Source organism: Carcharhinus amblyrhynchos, chromosome 12, assembly GCF_965287045.1.
Source record: "Carcharhinus amblyrhynchos chromosome 12, sCarAmb.v2.hapA, whole genome shotgun sequence".
Taxonomy (NCBI): Eukaryota; Metazoa; Chordata; class Chondrichthyes; order Carcharhiniformes; family Carcharhinidae; genus Carcharhinus; species Carcharhinus amblyrhynchos.
Genome location: NC_137335.1, coordinates 52,012,866 through 52,033,187, shown reverse-complemented (window position 1 = coordinate 52,033,187; position 20,322 = coordinate 52,012,866). Strand labels below are relative to the sequence as shown.

At 41.3% G+C, this 20,322-nt stretch overlaps 1 protein-coding gene across 1 annotated transcript in view; it reads right to left on the bottom strand.

Annotated features, from left to right (window-relative positions):
- kctd3 (potassium channel tetramerization domain containing 3) overlaps nt 1-20,322 on the bottom strand; it is a 72,345-nt gene that overhangs the window by 43,578 nt on the left and 8,445 nt on the right. Inside the window, exons 2-4 of the mRNA XM_080200525.1 lie at nt 16,587-16,640; nt 13,637-13,682; nt 671-744 (exon numbers count right to left, since the gene is read on the bottom strand). Of these exons, the coding sequence (XP_080056651.1) occupies nt 671-744; nt 13,637-13,682; nt 16,587-16,640 (174 nt within the window). The remainder of the gene's footprint in view (nt 1-670; nt 745-13,636; nt 13,683-16,586; nt 16,641-20,322) is intronic.

Genomic DNA, 20,322 nt, shown 5'->3' with positions numbered 1-20,322 from the left:
ACTGAATTGTGAACATTGAAACAAAAAGATTAATTTAAGACATTAGCAAACATTCCATTGAAGTACATCATAAAAAGTATATTTTGTGCACATAGAAAGCACTAAATTTGGCCCATCCAACAGTACACATCAACTGAATAGTTTACATCTGATTCTCATAACCACCCTACAGGATTCCCAACAAGACAACTTTACTGAACTTAAAGCAATCAGACAGAGGGAATAAAATGGCAGTACTCAGGATTCTGAATCTTGGTTAGATCAGAAGTCAAGGGCCAGATTTGGTGGTAATGAGATTTACACTGAAGACAGCGAGGTTGACAATTCAACTAAATCCTGAAAGAAACTTTTACAGCCTCAACTGGCTTTGAAATAAATATTTTAGCCTTGTTTTATTAGATTCTGTAGGATTTAATGCAAAGATCCTGGGGCAGGTATCCTCCACTCCATTTGTACTGAAATGAAAATTATAATTACGTTTGCTATACTCATACTGTTGGTTTTGCCACAATTATCAAAGAATGTGAAACTTTTCCCATGTAATCAAACATTCCATTTTTAAAGGAGTGAAAACTAAGCCAATTACGTTGCTGCTTTCTGTTGGGAAGTGTTTTGTTACTCTATACTATTGCAAGTTTATAAGCCTGAGAAAAGAAAAGCTTTTTCTTACCTTAAATCTAACTCTTTTGTTCGAAGAAAATTTAGAATTGGCGCAAATGCTGTTGGATCTCTGTCAATAAATATCTTTGGGGGAGAACATACATATTTTAAAAATAATGAAAGGTACTTGTTTTAAATATTTAATGTGGCACTGATAGCTTATACTGGCACATTTACTGTACATACTACTTTAACTATAATGTTGCATAGTGACCATAAAGACCATGATAAGAAACGGTTTTGTTCAAAGATTTGGATAATATTTGTGAATCCCTCTGTACAACAAACATTGAACAAGAACAAATCTTGTGAAAATTCCAGTCCTGTTTGGCATAATAAGTGACTTGATTTCTTGCTGCTTCATCGGTCAAAGGATCAGCAAAGTTCAAGGACCAAGCACTTCCGTTTTGTGCACAATCAGCAATGCAGGCACAATCTGCATCTAACATTTTCTGTTTTGAGAAGTCTTTTCTCTTTTTTGGTTTCTTCTCAAACCCATATATTTGCATAGCACCAAATGCAAGATCTGCTATGAACCACGGCATTCTGGCAGGGTATTAAAACATAGGTCAGAATTTTACAGTCCCCCGTTGGAAATGTTTGCAGGTGGAATGGTGCATAAAATTCCCTGGGTGGTCTTCCCTCGGCCTTCCACCCTCCCCAACCTGTCCATGGTTTCACAGGCAGTGGGTGAGGTCAGTCCAACCACCCTCACTACAGCCAAGGCCCTTAACTGGCCAATTACTGGCCATTTAAGGACCACTCTTCCTCCTGTAGTCTACTGCTACAAGTCATTGAACTGGTAATCCACAAAGCTAGGGCAGTGTTCTAGGGTTCCAATTCAAGTCCCACCCCAGTAGATGATAAACTGTCATGTAACAGGCTTGGGTGAGCTGAAAGATTTCTCTCCCAGCTCCAATTTTGAGACTGGCAAGAGGTATATAAGGGAGGAGAGAAAAGAAGCATTCCCTGCTTGCTTTTCAAGTAGCAGAGTGGGAAACCCTGCCTTTTGAAACAGCCTGATCAAAAATCTTGAGTTTGCAAAACAGTGTCCAACATCAGTAACGGAGACATGGTTACGTGAAGGGCAGGATTGGCAGCTGAATGTTCCTGGGTATAAGTGTTTTAGGTGTGACAGAGGAGGGTTGAAGAGAGGTGGTGGGGTGGCGTTGTTAGTAAAGGAGCACATCACAGCAGTGCAGAGGGAGGACAATATGGAGGAGTTAGGGATTGAGTCTCTGTGGGTGGAGTTGAGGAATGAAAAGGGAGAGATTACGATGCTAGGGGTATACTATAGGCCACCCAACAGCCCAAGGTCAGTGGAGGAAGGTATTTGCAGAGACATTTTAGATAGGTGCAGAAAGAATAAGGTGGTTGTAGTGGGTGACTTTAACCTTCCTGGAGTAGATTGGAAGGTGCCTAGAGCTGGGGGTACGGAGGGAGAGGAGTTTGTAAAGTGTGTGTTGGAAGGGTCCCTACAGCAGTACGTAACTAGCCCGACTAGGGTGGGGGCTATACTGGATTTAGTGCTGGGAAATGAGCCAGGGCAGGTGGTTGAGGTAGGCGAACACGTGACTAACAGTGACCACAAGTCTGTCTACTTTAGGATAAAAATGGAAAGGGATGAGTGCCAGCCGAAGGGGAGGGTTCTGAACTAGGGGAAGGCGAGCTATAGTCGGATTAGGAGGGAGCTGAAAGACACTGATTGGGAGAGGTTGTTAGCTGGCAAGTCCACGGTTGGCAAGTGGGAGGTTTTTAAGGGCAAACTGAAAATGTTGCAGGAAAGGCACGTGCCGGTAAAGAGGAAGGATGGGAAAGGCAGGATTAGGGAGCAGTGGATTACAGGGGGTATAGAAGACTTGGTCCGGAAGAGAAGGGAGGCATATGTTAGGTCGAAACAACTGGGAACGAAGAGTGCGCTGGAGGAATATAGAGAGAGTAGGAGGGAGCTAAAAAGGGGAGTTAGAAGGGCGAAAAGGGGGCATGAAATGGCCTTGGCTGATAGGATTAAGGAAAATCCAAAAGCATTTTACTCTTATATTAGGAGCAAGAGAGTGGTTAGAGGGAAAATTGGTCCTCTTAGGGACAAGGGAGGGGAGCTATGTATCGAGTCTGAGGGAATGGGGGAGATCCTGAATGAATACTTTGCATCGGTATTCACAAAGGAGGGGATCGGTGTCGTGTAGTGTCTTGGAGGGAGCCGTAGATCAGTGGAAGGAAATATCCATTACGAGGAAGTGCTAAGGTTTTTAGGTAGCATAAAAACGGATAAAGCTCTGGGGCCTGATGGTATTTATCCCAGGCTGCTTAGGGAGGTGAAAGATGAAATTGCTGGGCCTCTGAGGCAAATCTTTGTCTCTTCTTTGGACACAGGTGAGGTCCCAGAAGACTGGAGGGTAGCTAATGTGGTACTGCTGTTTAAAAAGGGTAGTAGGGATAACCCTGGTAATTATAGACCAGTGAGTTTGACATCGGTGGTAGGAAAATTATTGGAAAAAATTCTTAGGGATAGGATGTATGAGCATTTGGAGCGTTGCGATCAGATTAGGGATATGCAACATGGCTTTGTTCGGGGGAGGTCTGGCCTTACGAATCTGGTGGAATTCTTCGAGGAGGTGACAAAAACGGTTGACGATGGGCAAGCCGTTGATGTCATCTATATGGATTTCAGTAAGGCGTTTGACAAAGTCCCTCACGGTAGGCTGGTAGAAAAGGTTAAGGCACATGGGATACAAGGACAGGTAGCTAGGTGGGTCGAAAACTGGCTGGGAAATAGGAGACAGAGAGTAGTTGTCGAGGGGACCTTTTCTGGCTGGAGGCCAGTCACCAGTGGTGTGCCACAGGGCTCAGTACTGGGACCTCCCCTCTTTGTAGTATATATAAACGACTTGGAAGAGGGTGTACGTGGTGTGATCAGCAAATTTGCGGATGACGCCAAGATGGTAGGGTTGGCAGATACTGAGGAGGACTGTCAGGTGACACAGCAGGATATAGATAGGTTGGTATATTGGGCAGATAGATGGTAGATGGAATTTAATCCTGACAAATGCAAGGTGATGCATTTTGGAAGGAATAATGCAGGGAGGAGTTACGTGATAAAAGGTAGACCGATTAAGAGTATAGAGATACAGAGGGACCTGGGAGTGCAGGTGCACAACTCTCTGAAGGTGTCGACACAGGTAGAGAAGGTTGTGAAGAAAGCTTATGGAATGCTAGCCTTTATAGGAAGGGGTATAGAGTATAAGAGCTGCCGTCTAATGCTTCAGTTGTACAGAACGTTGGTTAGACCGCATTTGGAGTACTGCGTCCAGTTCTGGTCACCTTACTACCAGAAGGACGTGGAGACCCTGGAGAGGGTGCAGAGGAGGTTTACCAGGATGTTGCCTGGCATGGAAGGACTGAGTTACGAGGAAAGGTTGGAGAAACTGGGGCTCTTCTCCTTAGAAAGACGGAGATTAAGGGGTGATATGATAGAGGTATATAAAATACTGATGGGAATAGAACATAAGAACATAAGAAATAGGAGCAGGAGTAGGCCATCTGGCCCTTCGAGCCTGCCCCGCCATTCAATAAGATCGTGGCTGATCTGTCGTGGCTCAGTTCCACATTCCCGCCCTCTCCCCATAACCCTTAATCCCCTCTCTTATCAAAAACCTATCAACCCTCTTCTTAAAAATATTTAGCGAGGTAGCCTCCACCACTTCAACAGGCAGAGAATTCCAGAGATTCACCACCCTTTGAGTGAAGAAGTTCTTCCTCAACTCCGTCCTAAACCGCCCCCCCTTTATCTTGAGACTGTGCCCCCTAGTCCTACTGTCCTCTCTGAGCGGGAAGAGTCTCTCCACCTCTATCCTATCCATCCCATTCATCATCTTATACGTCTCAATGAGATCTCCCCTCATTCTTCTAAACTCGAACGAGTACAAGCCTAGTTTATTCAGCCTCTCCTCATAGCTCAACCCTCTCAACTCCGGCATCAGCCTAGTAAACCTCCTCTGCACTCCCTCCAAGGCCAAAATATCCTTGCGTAAGTACGGCGCCCAAAACTGCACACAGTACTCCAGCTGCGGCCTCACCAATGCCCTATACAGCCGCAGCAAGACCTCCCTTCTTTTATATTCAATCCCCCTCGCTATGAAGGCCAGCATCCCATTCGCCTTCCTGACCACCTGCTGCACCTGCAAGCTGGGTTTTTGCGACTCATGCACAAGGACCCCGAGGTCCCTCTGCACCGCCGCCTGCTGCAGTTTTTCTCCACGTAAGTAATAGTCCTTCCTACTATTAGATACTACTAGATAGAGTAAACAGTGGTAGGCTTTTCCCTAGATTGGGGACAATTACGAGAGGTCACGATCTAAGGGTGAGGGGGGAAGAAGTATAATTTGGATACGAGGAAGGTTTTTCACGCAGAGGGTCGTGGGGGTGTGGAACGCGCTATCGAGTAGGGTGGTGGAGGCAGGCACGTTGGGCTTGTTTAAGGTTTACTTAGACAGACACATGAGCGAAGCAAGGATGGAGGGTTATAGTAGAGGGCATTAAATAGGGTCAGAGCCTCGGGACGACTCCGGAAATGTAGTTTTATATGTTAACGTATTGTCTTTTTATTCCACAGGGTTGGTCCACCTTGTTGTCAAACGAGGGGCATGCACACGGTGGGTCGTGCACGGGCTGCTCTTGGAGGTTCCGGGAGTGGCCTAGTACTTTGTGTCGTTGTGTGTGCTTAATCCTGGACCAGCAGATGGGCACCACAACAGCTCAGTGACTATCACTGCTAGCTGTGCAGATACATGGATTTGGGCCTGTGTCTGTGGGAGTTTGCGCATTCTCCCTGCGGTTGTGTGGGTTTCCTCCCACACCCCAAAGATGTGCTCTTAGGTTGATTGGTGTACCAAATTGACACTATTCTCCCCTGAATCTGGCTACATTAGGGGTTCCATTCACATACATACAGGGCGGGGTAGGTGTGGGAAGATGCGGCAGCGCAGGCTTGTTGGGTCAAAGGGCCTGTTTCCTGTGCTGGGATGTTCTTTGTTCTTTTGTATCATACGTGAGTCTGTGATTTTGCAATATTTGCTCAATAATCTTCAGGGTGGTAAAAATTACGCTGACAACCAATTTAAGGTTGGCTGTTGGGCTTGCAGTGTGATGCATTTGCATGTACTGGAAGCTAGGCAAATTAATACAGGGCTCTGTTATTTGCAGACAGAAAGAACATGTACACACATTGCGCCTGTTCTAGCTAAACAAAATAAATGACAAGCATTTGTTGGTCCATTCCAAAGGGCAATGCCTTCACCAATCATAGTCAAGCTGCCTAGTTTAAATTTTCTAACAATGTCTGGCAGTTAATGGTCATTGACCATTAACTGGTGCATTCTCCATGGCAACACCTCAACCAGCGTCCACTTGCCAACCAACCAGCACCCTCTTCTCATATAGTATAAAGTTGTTGTCTTGGTATTCTTGTGACTGTTCTGATGAGTGCAGGGTGAAAAGCTTTGACAAAATATTTTTCTTCAGCAATAATCAAGCTGGATTTAAGAAGCATTTTAAAACAAGAAAGAGGCAGGAGGGTTTTAGGGTGGAAATTTCAGAGCTAGGGCCTTGACAGTTGAAGGCATGGTTACTAATGGTGGAACAAGTAAAACTGAGATGAAGTTCCGGGAAAGATGGGTATGGAGTTGGGAGGTGACAAAGTCTTTGGAAAGGAAAAGGATGTTGGAGTTAGGGTAGCAATTTGCAAGGTCTGCAGTGGTCAAGGGTTGGTTTTTTTGAGGAGATAGCTGATGACAGCAGATTTGAAGAGGGGGTACAGTACTTCAAAATAGCAAACCAGGAAGGGAGGGTGGGAGAGCAAATTCCAAAAGGCAGCTGAAAGCAGAGAACGAAATCCCGGTTTTCAACTACTACCTTTGAAAAAGACCGTGTGCATGTTAGTTGACGCATTTTGCACTAATCTACACCTCAAGGCAATCAGAGTTATTGGCTGGCCTGAGGTGTACATTCTGACCAATATAAACTAGCAGCTGAATGTCAATACCAATTCCTAGTAGGCCAAATGACAGTCACAAAGCTCAGGCCATACCAAGCAGAAAGCATACATCATGCTGGGCTGGAAAGTGTAATCTCATGGTGTCACAAACATTATGTTCCAACAGTAAAAATCAATACACAACCAATTGAAAATGCTACCTTTTCATCTGGTCAGCATAAATGAGGAAGAAGCAAATCGGATGTCACAATGAGCTTATACAGAAGATGTCGCAAAGTTTTAAAAAAAATCATTTTTTCTGCATGTCCCCCAATATCTGAAAGTTAGAATGGGCTGACTTTTTACTTAACAGACCTAATAGAAACTGGAGGTCAGAAAACATCGGGAACCAGGAAACAAGCATTCCCTGCAGGTTCCCCTACATGCAGTAAGGTTTTTATTTAAATGATTCCACTGTTCAATTCTCCTCTCAAAGCCAAGTCTGATCAGCTGGTTTGACTCCCTGTCTGATGGGAAGTTGGGACACTCTGATGTCCATACTGAAGTGGAGCGGTGAACACTAGCAAAGCAGCTTGAATGTTCAGGAGAGGGTCCCCCAAAGTAAGTAGTCACCGATTGATTTACTAATGAAGAATAACATATTAATACAATACTGACCAACAGTAAGGACAAGTATATAATACAAAATCTCTATTCGCATAGCAATATAATTTGAATTGAAAAATTGTGAAATGGGGATTGACATGGGGTAGCGGTGGCCAGAGCCATGTGGTAGGATCAGTTGCCTTGGGTGAGGTGTTCAATTGCAGATGCTCCTCAGGCAGGTTGGCCAGAAGCAGGACATGGGAGTAAAGGCAGTCACCTTCCATGTCCATCAAGGCCTCACCTCAATGAAGCTGCTGGGTTTTCTACAGCACAGGTAACTCAGCTGGCCTGAGGTATCATTGAAAAACTGAATGACAATGAGGGACAGAGCCTCTTAATAATGTTTAAAGTTCCACTCTGTCTCTTTGGAGCAAGTTGGCTGCCTGCCCACCCACCTTTCGGCTTCACATATATGAGGAGGACAGGAAATGGGAATCTGATTTTAAGATGTTATCCTCCCCCTCAACGTTTATTTTTAGGCCAGAATTCCACCCAATATTTCCATGTTTCAAATTCTGACTAAAGAAAGTCTAAACTTTGCCTGCAATCTGCTTATCACTTTATTCTGTATGATGACCACTGCAAAATACAGACACAGCCATTCAGAGATGTTATACAATGACACTGAAGGCATTTAGTCTGTTATTCACTACATAGTAGTGCTGCAATCCTGCTTCCCTCAGCTCAAATTTGTTTGTCTTCAGAATTTAAAGAACATTAAATCATCATCAACAATAGCTTCTAGCAGAAACAAATTCTTGATTGTGGACACAATTTTAAAACTTCTAAGAAGACATTTGACCTACCCCACGGCTTACCACCTCTCTTCTCCAAACACCCACCAATCCAATATGGAACTATATTTACCGCAAGCCTGTCTACACCTCCATTTGGTTATACTAATTTAGAATACATCTGTTTTTGATAGGTTCATTTAGAAAACCAGACTTGAAGGGGAAAGTTGACTTTTCCAGGTTTCAATCTTAAGGTACAAATACACCTTTTCCAACTGTAGCACTGGTCAAAGATAAAGTCATTTGTTTACTTTTATACAAAGAATGGTGCCAAGGCCTTACACAGGTACAAAGGTGAATTACCAGGATGCTGCCAGGGATGAGGAGTATAAGTGAAGATTGGAGAAGCTCAGATCGTTTTCCATACAGCAGAGAAGGTGAAGAGGTAGAACTCATGGAGGCATTTAAAATTATGAATGGCTTTGTTGGAGCAAGTAGGGCAAAATTTTCCTTTTCCTAACAAATGAGTCAGTAACCAGATGTTATAGATTTAAAATAATTGACAGAAGAACTAGCAAGACCTCAAAGTCTGTTAAGAACTGAACCACACTTCTTGATAAATTACTGGAATTAGATTCCACAAGAACTTTCAAAAGAAATTTGGACCACATACTTGAATAGGTCTAATTTTCAGGGTAGGCAGATAAAGATGGGTGTGAATTACACACCTCTTTCAAAAAGCTACACTGGCATGTCAGACCAATTTCTTTCTGTACTGTAACATTCCATCATGCAATAAGTTCACTTTTTTGCCAATTTCAAAAGTGAAGCTGAAATGCTAAACTTTTGCCACCAGATGGCAATAAAGGCCACAAGATGTTGCTGAAATGGAGCTCTGTTGCAATAGACTTAGACAATAGAAAAGCTGCAATCTTTTGCCCAGCCCAAAATCACTGCTCGGGATAAGGACTGTGGCGTGTGAAAGAATGTTATTAACTCATTTTCAGAAACATGTAGTGGAATGCAACACATCCAACTGCTAGCTATTTGGCTGACTACAGTTCTAATATTATTACCCTGACATATCACAGTACATTATCTATTACATGAATCAGAAGATAGTTAGCTTGAGATTATGCCTTCATTTATTCTTTAAGCAATTGAAGGGGGGAAAAATGCATCATCCAACCAACGCCTGCTATTGGAGTGATTTGCAAAGTTTTGACCTAGTCACCGAAAATACTGAAATCCCTGTTCTCTTGGGGGAATCATACTAATCATTCCCGACAAGTCTGAGGTACTGGAATAATCATCCCAACTGGAAATGCAAGGTCAAGTTATGCAGTCTCTTTCAACAAGGTTCAACATCAACTCATGCAATTGAAAAACATTTTCTTTTGCAAAATCAAATAATTGATGACCACTGAATATCCAGTAACAATCTTCTGTGTTATTTTGTGAAAAATAGTTTAGCTCGTGGGGTTTAACAATTTCAACCCCAATTAAACAGCATAGTTACCTGCAAGTCAGCCGATCTCTAGTCAAGAAGGAAAAATAAAAAAATGTGTAATCTAAATTTAAAATGAATAACCAAAGTATATGCCTCAGCGCAAGGATATTTTGGCCCTGGAGGGAGTGCAGAGGAGGTTTACTAGGCTGATACCGGAGTTGAGGGGATTGAGCTATGAGGAGAGGCTGAATAAACTGGGCTTGTACTCGTTAGAGTTTAGAAGAATGAGGGGAGATCTCATTGAGACGTATAAGATGATGAATGGGATGGATAGGATAGAGGTGGAGAGACTCTTCCCGCTCAAAAAAGACAGTAGGACTAGGGGGCACAGCCTCAAGATAAAGGGGAGGCGGTTTAGAACGGAGTTGAGGAGGAACTTCTTCACTCAAAGGGTGGTGAATCTCTGGAATTCTCTGCCCGTTGAAGTGGTGGAGGCTGCCTCGCTAAATATTTTTAAGAAGCGGGTTGATGGGTTCTTGATAAGAGAGGGGATTAAGGGTTATGGGGAGAGGGCGGGAAAGTGGAACTGAGCTACCACAGATCAGCCATGATCTTATTGAATGGCGGGGCAGGCTCGAAGGGCTAGATGGCCTACTCCTGCTCCTATTTCTTATGTTCTTATGTTCTTAGTGCCAGGGACCCGGGTTTCATTCCAGCTTGGGTGCCTGTGTGGAGTTTGCAATGTTCTCTCTGTATCTGCGTCGGTTTCTCAGAGCGCTCCGGTTTCCTCCCATGGTCCGAAAACGTGAGGGTTCGATTGACTGGCTATGCTAAGTTGCTCCTTAGTGTTAGGGAATGTCAGGGGGATTAGTAGGGTGGATATTTGGGGTTATGGGGATAAGGCCCGCTTGGGATTGTTGTCAGTTAAGGCTTAATGGCCTACTTCTGCACTATAGGCAATCTATGATTCTATGTGCACCCACTGTAGAAAAGTCCAATTAAGAATTACTTGGGGTCACAGAATACATTCAAGTACCATTCACCATAACTGTGGGAGCAATGGGCCTTTTTCCCCTTCACCAGTGGTCCTCAGCAAACATTGTGCTCCATTCATAACAAGCTAGAGGAGTACAGGATTTTCAAGTCACAAGACAGATACAGACAACAATGGTCATTCAAACGATCAAGGCATCTGTACAGGCGCACAATATTCCATTGATTCCGAAATGATGCAAGACTTTTAGCTTTCACTATTCTAACTGGAGATTTATTCAAAGTTTATCTTGTGCTGGGCCAAAGAAACTTCCCAACATCATTAAGATTTTGGATGAAACTTTCTCAAGACTGCATATATTGTACAAGTCAAATCTGTTAGGCCAAAAGTCAAGGGTCGATTTTTACATAGGTAATGTTTTGAAGAAATGACCACACACGCTTGATTTGGGCCTAAAAATAATGGTCGCCATGGAATCAAATAAAAATAAACATTAGAGAATTAACATCAATTCTTTAGAGTTTATGTATTACACAAAATTATATTTTATCCAAAATAATATAACAGACCATAACAAATTAATAGACATTTACATTGCAATCCCTTTCCCCATACAACCCACCCAACTGATCCCAAAGTTCTTAGTAAGGATTCTACAGCAACTGCCTGCAAATTCAATCCTCCATTAGGCAACTGCATTACAACGGGAATTGTCTGATAAATCAGAAACTTCAAATACATCTCTAACTTTGGTTCCTTTTGACTTAGAGTAACCGCTACCCAGAAAAAGTTAGAAGAATTAAAATCAATTAAAATATCTGGGTAACTATAGTCCTGACCATCCGCAAGTCTCTGCCATCCCTCAAAGAATCTCTCAAGCTCCCCAATTAATCCTCTACCCCCCATCACCACGACTCCCAAACTCCACAAAGGGCCCCTCGCCATTCCATCTCCCTCCACACGACCCCTCACATTCCTGCAGTCTTTCCTCATAAGCCATTGCTCTCATAATTCGTGATCAGTCATGCATTTTTATTGAAGTAAATAGCCTCCAAAACTTGACAACCTTGCTTATGCCTGTCTCAGTGACGAAGCTCATGCCTTGGTTTGATCTAAGAATTGTTTCCACTAATTGATATTCCATCATTTAAATTATATTGTTCAGTGTTCAACTTGCTTTGTTAACAGCTTCTGCACAGTGATTGAAAACTTGGGTGCCAAAATGTGCTAATGCAACTAGATTTCTTTAAATTTTCTCCTTAGCTATGTTAACTCGCTGAGATTGAACATTATTCCTTCCTCAAAAAGAAAATAACTTCTGGGGATAAGGCTATTCCAACTTCAACTGAGAAAGTGGATGGGCATCAATGACAGACATGATGTGGAGAAGCTGGAGTTGGACTGCAGAGGACTTCATCCACTTGATGAAGTAGCAGCACTCTGAAAGCTCCTGATTCCCAATAAACCTATTGGACTTTAACCTGTTGTGAGACTTATCAATATCAGATTTATTACTGTCATTGTCCAACAATACTTTCTTCCTTAGTCAGAAAATACCTGGCCTCCACAGTGGCATAAATTGAAAAAAGCAGCTCACTTGTGTTGGGAAATACCAGCACAAATCCCTGGCACATCCTTCCTGATGAAAAATTCCGACTGATCCTCAGGACTAATTAATGGCTGCATCTATTGGCACCGCAACACAGGTACAGCGCTTCCTGCACATCTAGTAATTAACCATAATCAAAGATGCAGCAACTTGAAATGCACATACACAACTTTGAATATTTAAAGTTAAGTAACAAGGATAAGACAGTGCAAAATGTTTTATAGATTAATAATTAGAGATAGTCATTTACTAGTAACATCAACAGGAGTAAAGAGGGGCTAGTAAATCATTTGTATGTCCCAAAATATTTTTCATACTCAAGAACTTTTCCATTAAAAAAAATCAATAATGATGATCAACTCCACGATTTAATGCCTGAGAGTCATAGGTGGCACGTGTGCTGAAGGCGACATTCTCATCGTGAGAAATGACACAGAGAAGGAACTCCGAAAAAGTGCTCGCATCACACTACTAGGCATCGTGGTAATAGACATAAATTACGCAGTGTAAGCAAACACAGTCATTGCACCACTGTCAGAATACTTTGCTCCTTTGTAGAGCCAGTATAGACACAAGCGGTCTCCTCTGCGCTGTAACTATTGTGTGATTACTACAATTAAGTCCAGCTCACCTTATTGCACATAATGCATTTGTGAGCACTGGTTTTGTTGATTGTGGTATTGAGGTCATAACCACCTTATCTTATGCATGAGGAAATATGGATTTGAGGAAATATCAGGAGTTGCTGTGTTAATTAATGACACTGTATAAAAGGAATAGCCATGCAAGGAATCTTCCACTACAGATCTTCTAATACAATCAGGGTGAACGCTGCTTTTTTTTTAAATGCTTACTATATTCTGAAAACTAATGCCCCTGCATACAATGTCAAGTTTACTGAAAAGATAAAACTTTAAAAAAGGGTGCCAGTTTTCCAGAAATTTGAGGTTTGAGGTTTCTACAATGGGAATGTACATAAATGCAATCTGGATACAGTAGGAAAATTCAGCCATATTAAATTTTAAATGCTGTCATGTCAGGAAAGGAGAGTGAGAAATGTGCATTGTGTAACTGTGAACAGTACATGTTAACATCATAATCACAATGTCTCTGTTTTGCAGCAAAGTCTTCTAGGAAGTTACTGAGCAGGCCGATCAGTTACACTGCTTTGTGCAAAGTGCAAATATTCCAGAGTAATTTGTTGAGTAAACCTTGGGGACTCAAAGATTTGATGATCAGTTTCCAAGCACTTTTAGTTGCCTGGAAGCCCAAAGTGGCAAATGGTTAAGTGAAAGGGCAGAAAGGGTTACTGTGAAGTTTTCAAACAAAAACATAACTAATAAATGCAAAGAAAAAAAGGAAAACTGCAATGGTGACTTCTGCATTTGCAACTTTGCTGAATAAAGTAACTAAGAACCATTCATTATTTGTGCATAAACAAATATAGAAAGATTCTTTAAATAGTTCTCCTTCATAAGGACTAAATGACATTTATTAGCAACAATATTTTACTTTAAAAAAACCAAACTTTAAATCAGAAGTATCAGCTCACCGCTCCAGTTTCATCTCGTAGTGTTGAGATCCTCCCGCTCAGCAAGCTAGAACAAAAGTATTACTAGTGAATTAGTGTGATGATCAGTCCTTTCTCTAATTTATAAACTGTTCGAGTTTGGACAGTATGTACTAGTTTATATTGGTATGAACTGTCAAAGGAGATTATAAATATAAAGTTTGATCCATGCAATTGGTATACGCAAATGTTAACAAAAGCAATAAAATCCAAAATTTGGCGAAGGCTGGAAATTTGAAATAAAACAAGAAATTCTGGAAACACTGACAGTTTGCCAGCATTTGAGAGGGAAGACTAAAGGTTAAGTTAGGTTTACATTTAGGTCTATGACCCTTCATCAGAATCAAAACATATTAAACATCTTTAATTTGATAAGAGCATTCAACCTTATTAGTACTAAACAAACAGCCTTTTTTCACCTCCATATCACTCAACTTTACCCACATCCCAGCTTATCTGCTACCGAAACCCTCAACCATCCTTTTGTTACCTCAAGCAACATAATCATAGCTGGTCTCCCACATTCAACCCTCCAAAACTCGCTACATTAATACGTGGGCAGCATAGTCCCATTCCTCTATCATCCTTGTGCTCACTAACCTCCATCAGCTGCCAGTCAGGTAACATCTTGATTTTAAAGTTCTTATTCTTGTTTTCAAATCCCTCTATGACCTCACCACCTACATTTGTAATCTCCTTCAACCCCACAGGATATCTGCACTTCTCTAATTCTAGATTCCTTCTGCATTCCCAATTATAATTGCTTCACTATTAGTGACCATGCCTCCAGATGCCTCCACCCCAAGATCTGGAATTCCCTCACTCCATTTCGCCTTTAAAAGACACTTATTAAACCTACCTTTCTGACCAAGCTTTTACTCATCTAATCTAATATCTCTTTACATGGCTCGGTGTCATGCTTTGATAATGTTCCTGAGAAATGCCTTAGAACATTTCTATAGTAAAATCTTCTGGTTCTGACAGAAGATCGTAAACATAAATGTAGACCTAACATAACCATTTTCCCTTCTCCACAGATAATGCCTGAACTGTTTGGCATTTCCAGCAGATTTTCATTTCTATTAGCACAACTTATATTTGAAGATATTTATTACAATTGACCCAGTGATGGAGCAATGTAAATCTTCCAACTAATACTGCTCTCAATGCCTGTTGAATGTTGATCAATTAGTAATTAAACATGCCCACAAAATACTGACTAACACATAACATTCATTTTTATAACAGCTTTCTCTCCCCCCTCGTCTGATGCACAAACTAAGAACAACCTCCAACAGTGGTATCTGGATCGTGATCAGTAATTTCTTTCCCATAAGCTAGGGTCATGAAAGGTTTCAGGAAGGTCAGTGACCTGAAACATTAATTCTGTTTCTCTGCAGATAGTGCCTGATCTGTTGAGTATTTCCAACATTCTGTTTTTATTTCAGATTTCCAGCATCCACGGTATTTTGTTCTAATACCATCTACCCTGTCATGGATGTTCTCTCAGACTCAGTATCTACACTATTTGAATAACAAATAAACACTTAAGTGAGAAAGCATGGGTCTGCTGTGGCTGTGAAGTGCCTTCAGCAGTGGAAGAAAAGGGGAAAAAAAATAAAAAAAAACTTAGCTTTGTGCAAATGCTGGACACCTTGAAAATATTTAAGGCTAGCTAACTCTAGTTAATCATTAAAATTGAATACTACCATGTTCACATCAGCTTAAAAAAAAGGAGCTTATCGCCAGACTCAGGTCAGCAAACTGACTACTGTAGTAAAGCCAAGAGCTTGATCACCTTTCAGGAAGCATTCTCACATCACTCAGGCTTTGTACCACCTGCAACATAACTGCATCATCAGAGAATGCAGTAGCCTATGAAAAAGTCCCACTCCAAATGAATAAATGCTAATGTGGGCAGGCACAGTTTGACAAACTCAAACATTTTAAGCTCATTTTACTTCTGGTAAGTTTCAGCAATTTCCAATTTTAAATGAACAGTAGCTAATTAAAAAGGCAACACACATTTGTGCACATGAGCAACTATTGATCCAGTCCAATCTAATAGAACCTAGGCAACCATCACAGCTATGAGCGACCTAGCACTGCTGCCTCACAGTGTCAGGGACCAGGTTCGAATCCCGGCTTGGGTCACTGTCTGCATGGAGTTTGCACGTTCTCCCTGCATCTGCATGGGTTTCCTCTAGATGCTCCCATCAGTGTACCCAAAGACGCCAGAGTGTGCCTAATGGGGAATTTTTACAGTAACTTCACTGCAGTATAAATGTAAACCTACTTGTGACACAAATAGATAAACTTTAAATTTTAACTTTTTTAAACTTTAATAGACCTGAGAAATCCATTCATAGTGTAAGGGATAGCATAAATGTGTCCCAAGTACGTTTTATCTCTTTCTAAATATTGGCAAACTGGAATGACATATAAAGAACATTTTAATGTTACCAGGTCAGATTGTTTAACCTCAATCTTAACATCAGCTAATTTTCTATGCTGCATTTCAATTTACACAGCAGCTTGGAGGATTTTATTCTTTTTTGTTTTTATTCCAATTCAATCAAATCAAGTCCAACTTAGAGTCTCAACAAGTGAAACATTCCCGATCCAAGCTGACAAGACAGGGCTCTCACCTCCTGTCTTGGGCTTGATCTACATGATCTAAGCTGATTGGACTAGGCATACCTCCTGCTCCAAGGCTTGATCTTATTTGCATCTCAGCCAAAAGACCGACATGCCGCTTTTAAAAATTGCCTCAAATGAAGCTAAAATGTAACCTAATGACTTCAACCAAACACAGCACATCAATGCTACATTTGATCATCGCCAAAAGGCCGAGAAACAATTTTTTTTTTTACAAACACACTGACAGACCTAACCGACTTAGTGCGAATTACATTTTGAATTTTAATCTTACCTGGAGAAAAAGGAATCTGGAATCCACATTAGTGTTTGTCTTGAGGTGCTGAATCTACAAACATGAAAGTATTTGGTTTTATTTTGCAATGTAGCAATAAATTGAAGACATCAAACTAGGCTCATCATATTCTACATAATGAACTGCTTGATGATTTACAATTTTGTTTTGAGTTTCCACCACATGAATAATGCAAATCAGGGTTAGCTTGTCATCTGGCCTGGACTCAAGAAGAACAGGAGCTGGCATATTTTGAAAACAGTGCTACCAAATGGTGTGTCAGTGGCCTGATGCATTAATATTTTCAAAGTGAGGACAGGGAGTGAGGAGGAAGGGGAAAAAAAAATCTGGAACGCATTGATTCACATTAGGGCCGATTAAGCTCCTTGAAAAGCCTGTCAATAGGCCAGGAGGCTATTTTCAAATCACAAATCGCCAACCCAGTCTGCATTAGTCCACAATTGTTGGGTTCAATGTAATGGACTATTAAGTAACAATGAGGAAAGTTCTGGACCCTAGGGCTTTTTATCTGAGATCAGATGCAGTAACCTTTAGTTGGCCACTGACCACTTCTCTGCACAGTAAGGTTGCTGGTTCTCCAACGTTCTGCCTCTTCTGCACAGCAGAAGTAGGTCCCATCATGACTGCCAAGTGCACCTGACGATCATGCGCAGCTCCTGCCCCCTGACAGAGCTTAGTATCATTAATTAGAACATCTGCATTTGAGGAATACACAACAGACTTATAGATACCCAGCTCAACACAACAATGCACATCATTTTGGGTAATCTATGATGAAATCAACTCCTGTGGCTCTCAGTCCTAAGCCACATTTCTCCATCCACATAAGGAGGGAGACTGCAACAAGAAAGCTCCTGGAGAAGGTTTACATCAACCTAAGCCTACAACTACACATGGACCTTACCAGTTTACTGCTGCTCACTCCCACATTGTCAGTCTGCATGGCTAGACCAACATACCAAGGAATAACAGCAGGGGCCCCACAGCAGCAACCAACTCGTCAACATTAAAAATCACTTCCCCATCACAGATCCCACAGCCCATCCACCCAGCTTCAAACTCCATACCAACCATTTCCGCACTGGCTAAGGCATTTAAGAACATAAGAACATAAGAAATAGGAGCAGGAGTAGGCCATCTAGCCCTTCGAGCCTGCCCCGCCATTCAATAAGATCATGGCTGATCTGTTGTAGCTGAACACGTTGGCACTAGTGGGAACCTGGACTGCAGCTGTGGTACACCCTAAGTAATGACTCACATCGTTGAATACTGCCCATTTAGTCAATGTGGAAACTTTGCCTGCCTTGGTAATTATTGCACTTAAAAAAAAAATCACAGCTGTAGGTGTAGTCAAGACCTGAAAATTACCCAGGCCTCAGATTCCCGTCTTCAAACTGAAAATCAAGCCACACCTTTCTTAATTTTAGTCTTTCCTTTAATAAAAGGATGGGAAAGATCCAGTAGATGCCTGTAGAGACGTAGGGATCACACTATCTAAATTCACCCTCCTTTTTTTACATTTGAGGTTATGTTAGCATATATTACTCCTTGCACATTGTGCATGGGGGGAAGGGATGGATGACAGAAGGGAGCAAATACATTGTTTAGGCACAGTTTTATATAATTTGTACTTCATAATAAAATGGCTATAATCGGCAAAGATGCCATTGATGGGCAAAACATCATGTAGCATCTTAATGAAAGCACAAAATGAACCACCACAATGCTACAAAAATATAAAATGTAACTGATTGGTACAGTGAGGAAATGGTGTAACAACATTCTCAGAAGTTGAATATCAACAGTCCTTGTCCATAATGCACTCTGCTATAATATGCTGGCAAAACAGCACTGTTCACATTGATGCAAAAGTCAACACTGTTGGAAACGACATAGAATAACTTGGATGCAAAGTCATCCAAATCAACTTAGCAAAGCAAGTACACCTTGACGAAGTAATCCATGCTTTGGCTTCACAGTAGCATCATTACTTTTAACCTTTTAATACCTTCTTGGCAACAATATAGTCTCACAACTATATTTGCCCAACCAGAAATGACAAACAACCAACAGTGTAATTCAGAAATAGCAATCAAGCAAAGCTTCCAGGAGGTACCAAACCACAGGACAGAACTGTGTTCTGAAATTTAATAATTAGCATCTCCACAACATTCTGGGATGATCTGGTAGCTATCCAATAATCTCAACCACAAGAGGCTAGAAAGTTAACTTAGCTTAAACAAACATATTTTGGCAAATGGTGGGGGAAGAAAAATGTCTCCCAATGGACACATCTTGGCTGTCACTGACAGGGACCTGAGGAGATGTCTAAATCCAAGCTTATATTACCTCAAAAGCTCAAGGAGGCACATGGCATCAAGGCAAGCATAAAAGAAACTGAATGCAAGGAGGCCACATACGGAAGGGAAGAACAGATACGTTAAACATTTTGAAGTGTTATTCACATGGCCACATATGGAAACGAACCAGGAAAAGTATCCAGGTAGATTGTTCAAAGGAACAGAGGTCGCAAAGAGAGGAGATTCAATGATTGCATGCAGTCAATGTTATGACAAATTTCATGCTTATATGCTAGTCTTTCAACTATCAATTTACTGGATAATTTGATTGGTTTAGTTCTTATTGCAGAATCAGAAAACTACTTTTTCGTGGGTTTATTACACTGTCCCTAAAAGCAGTGTGGGTGTGGGAAACAGGCATATAAATGCCAATCTGTGGTACTCTAAACTAAACATGTGCCAGGGAAATACTGCCTGCATGGTAAGAAACAGTAGCCAGAGACAAGTAACAGCAAGCTATCAAGACAGATCAAAAGTCCATTTCGGATCCAAAAGCTACTCTGACACTATGGGAGAGGAAGAGGAACACAAATAAATGCAACCCAACTTTCTTAAAATATGTTTTTGATATGAAGGCCACTGCACTTGTTTGTGCATCATACAGTTCGAGTGCTAAACAAAGTAACTGCACAGCTGTGCTAGTCATGGAAACAATTCAAATATCTCAATATTCTTGGAACAGGGAGGATTATTTGTAAACTTCTGAGAAAACGCAACTTTCACAAGCTGTTGCATCGCAACAAGCAGAAAGTGTGTTAATGAGAGATTAGGGGGTAAATTGTAAAAATGTACAAGGAGAAACCAAATTATACTGGTCATCCATATTCTGCATGTAGATCAAGAACCATTGATTGCTGCAAAGCTGAGTTGATAGAAGTGGATCATCTACCACTTTTTCTCTCCCTGGTAATAACTCATATCATTTCATTATATGTCATTAATGGTAGTTCTTACATAAATGGGCTACAATGGGTCAAGAAGGCAGTTCTCCTCCACTTCCTCAAAAGGAAAATAGAGATGAGCAACAAATGCCAGCCTTGCTAGTGAAGCCCACATTCCATGAAAGAATAAAAAAATTAAACTAGAACCAACCTCAGAACTAGTGCTTCCCTCTTTCCTTTATGAATAACCAAGAAATGCATAATTTACATTATAGTGTCAAACTTGTTTTTGTGGCTTGAGGGGTCTGTACCAGATCATTATGGCAATTAATAAACTTAAGTAATGTTCTCATTAAGTGCCTCTTCCTCAAGTTGCCAGTGCAAACAGATCTTGCTTTGTAAATAGTAAATATTAAAATAGATAAAAAGTCTTAAGACATGTCCTGAAACTTTAACCTTGGAGGAATAAAATCC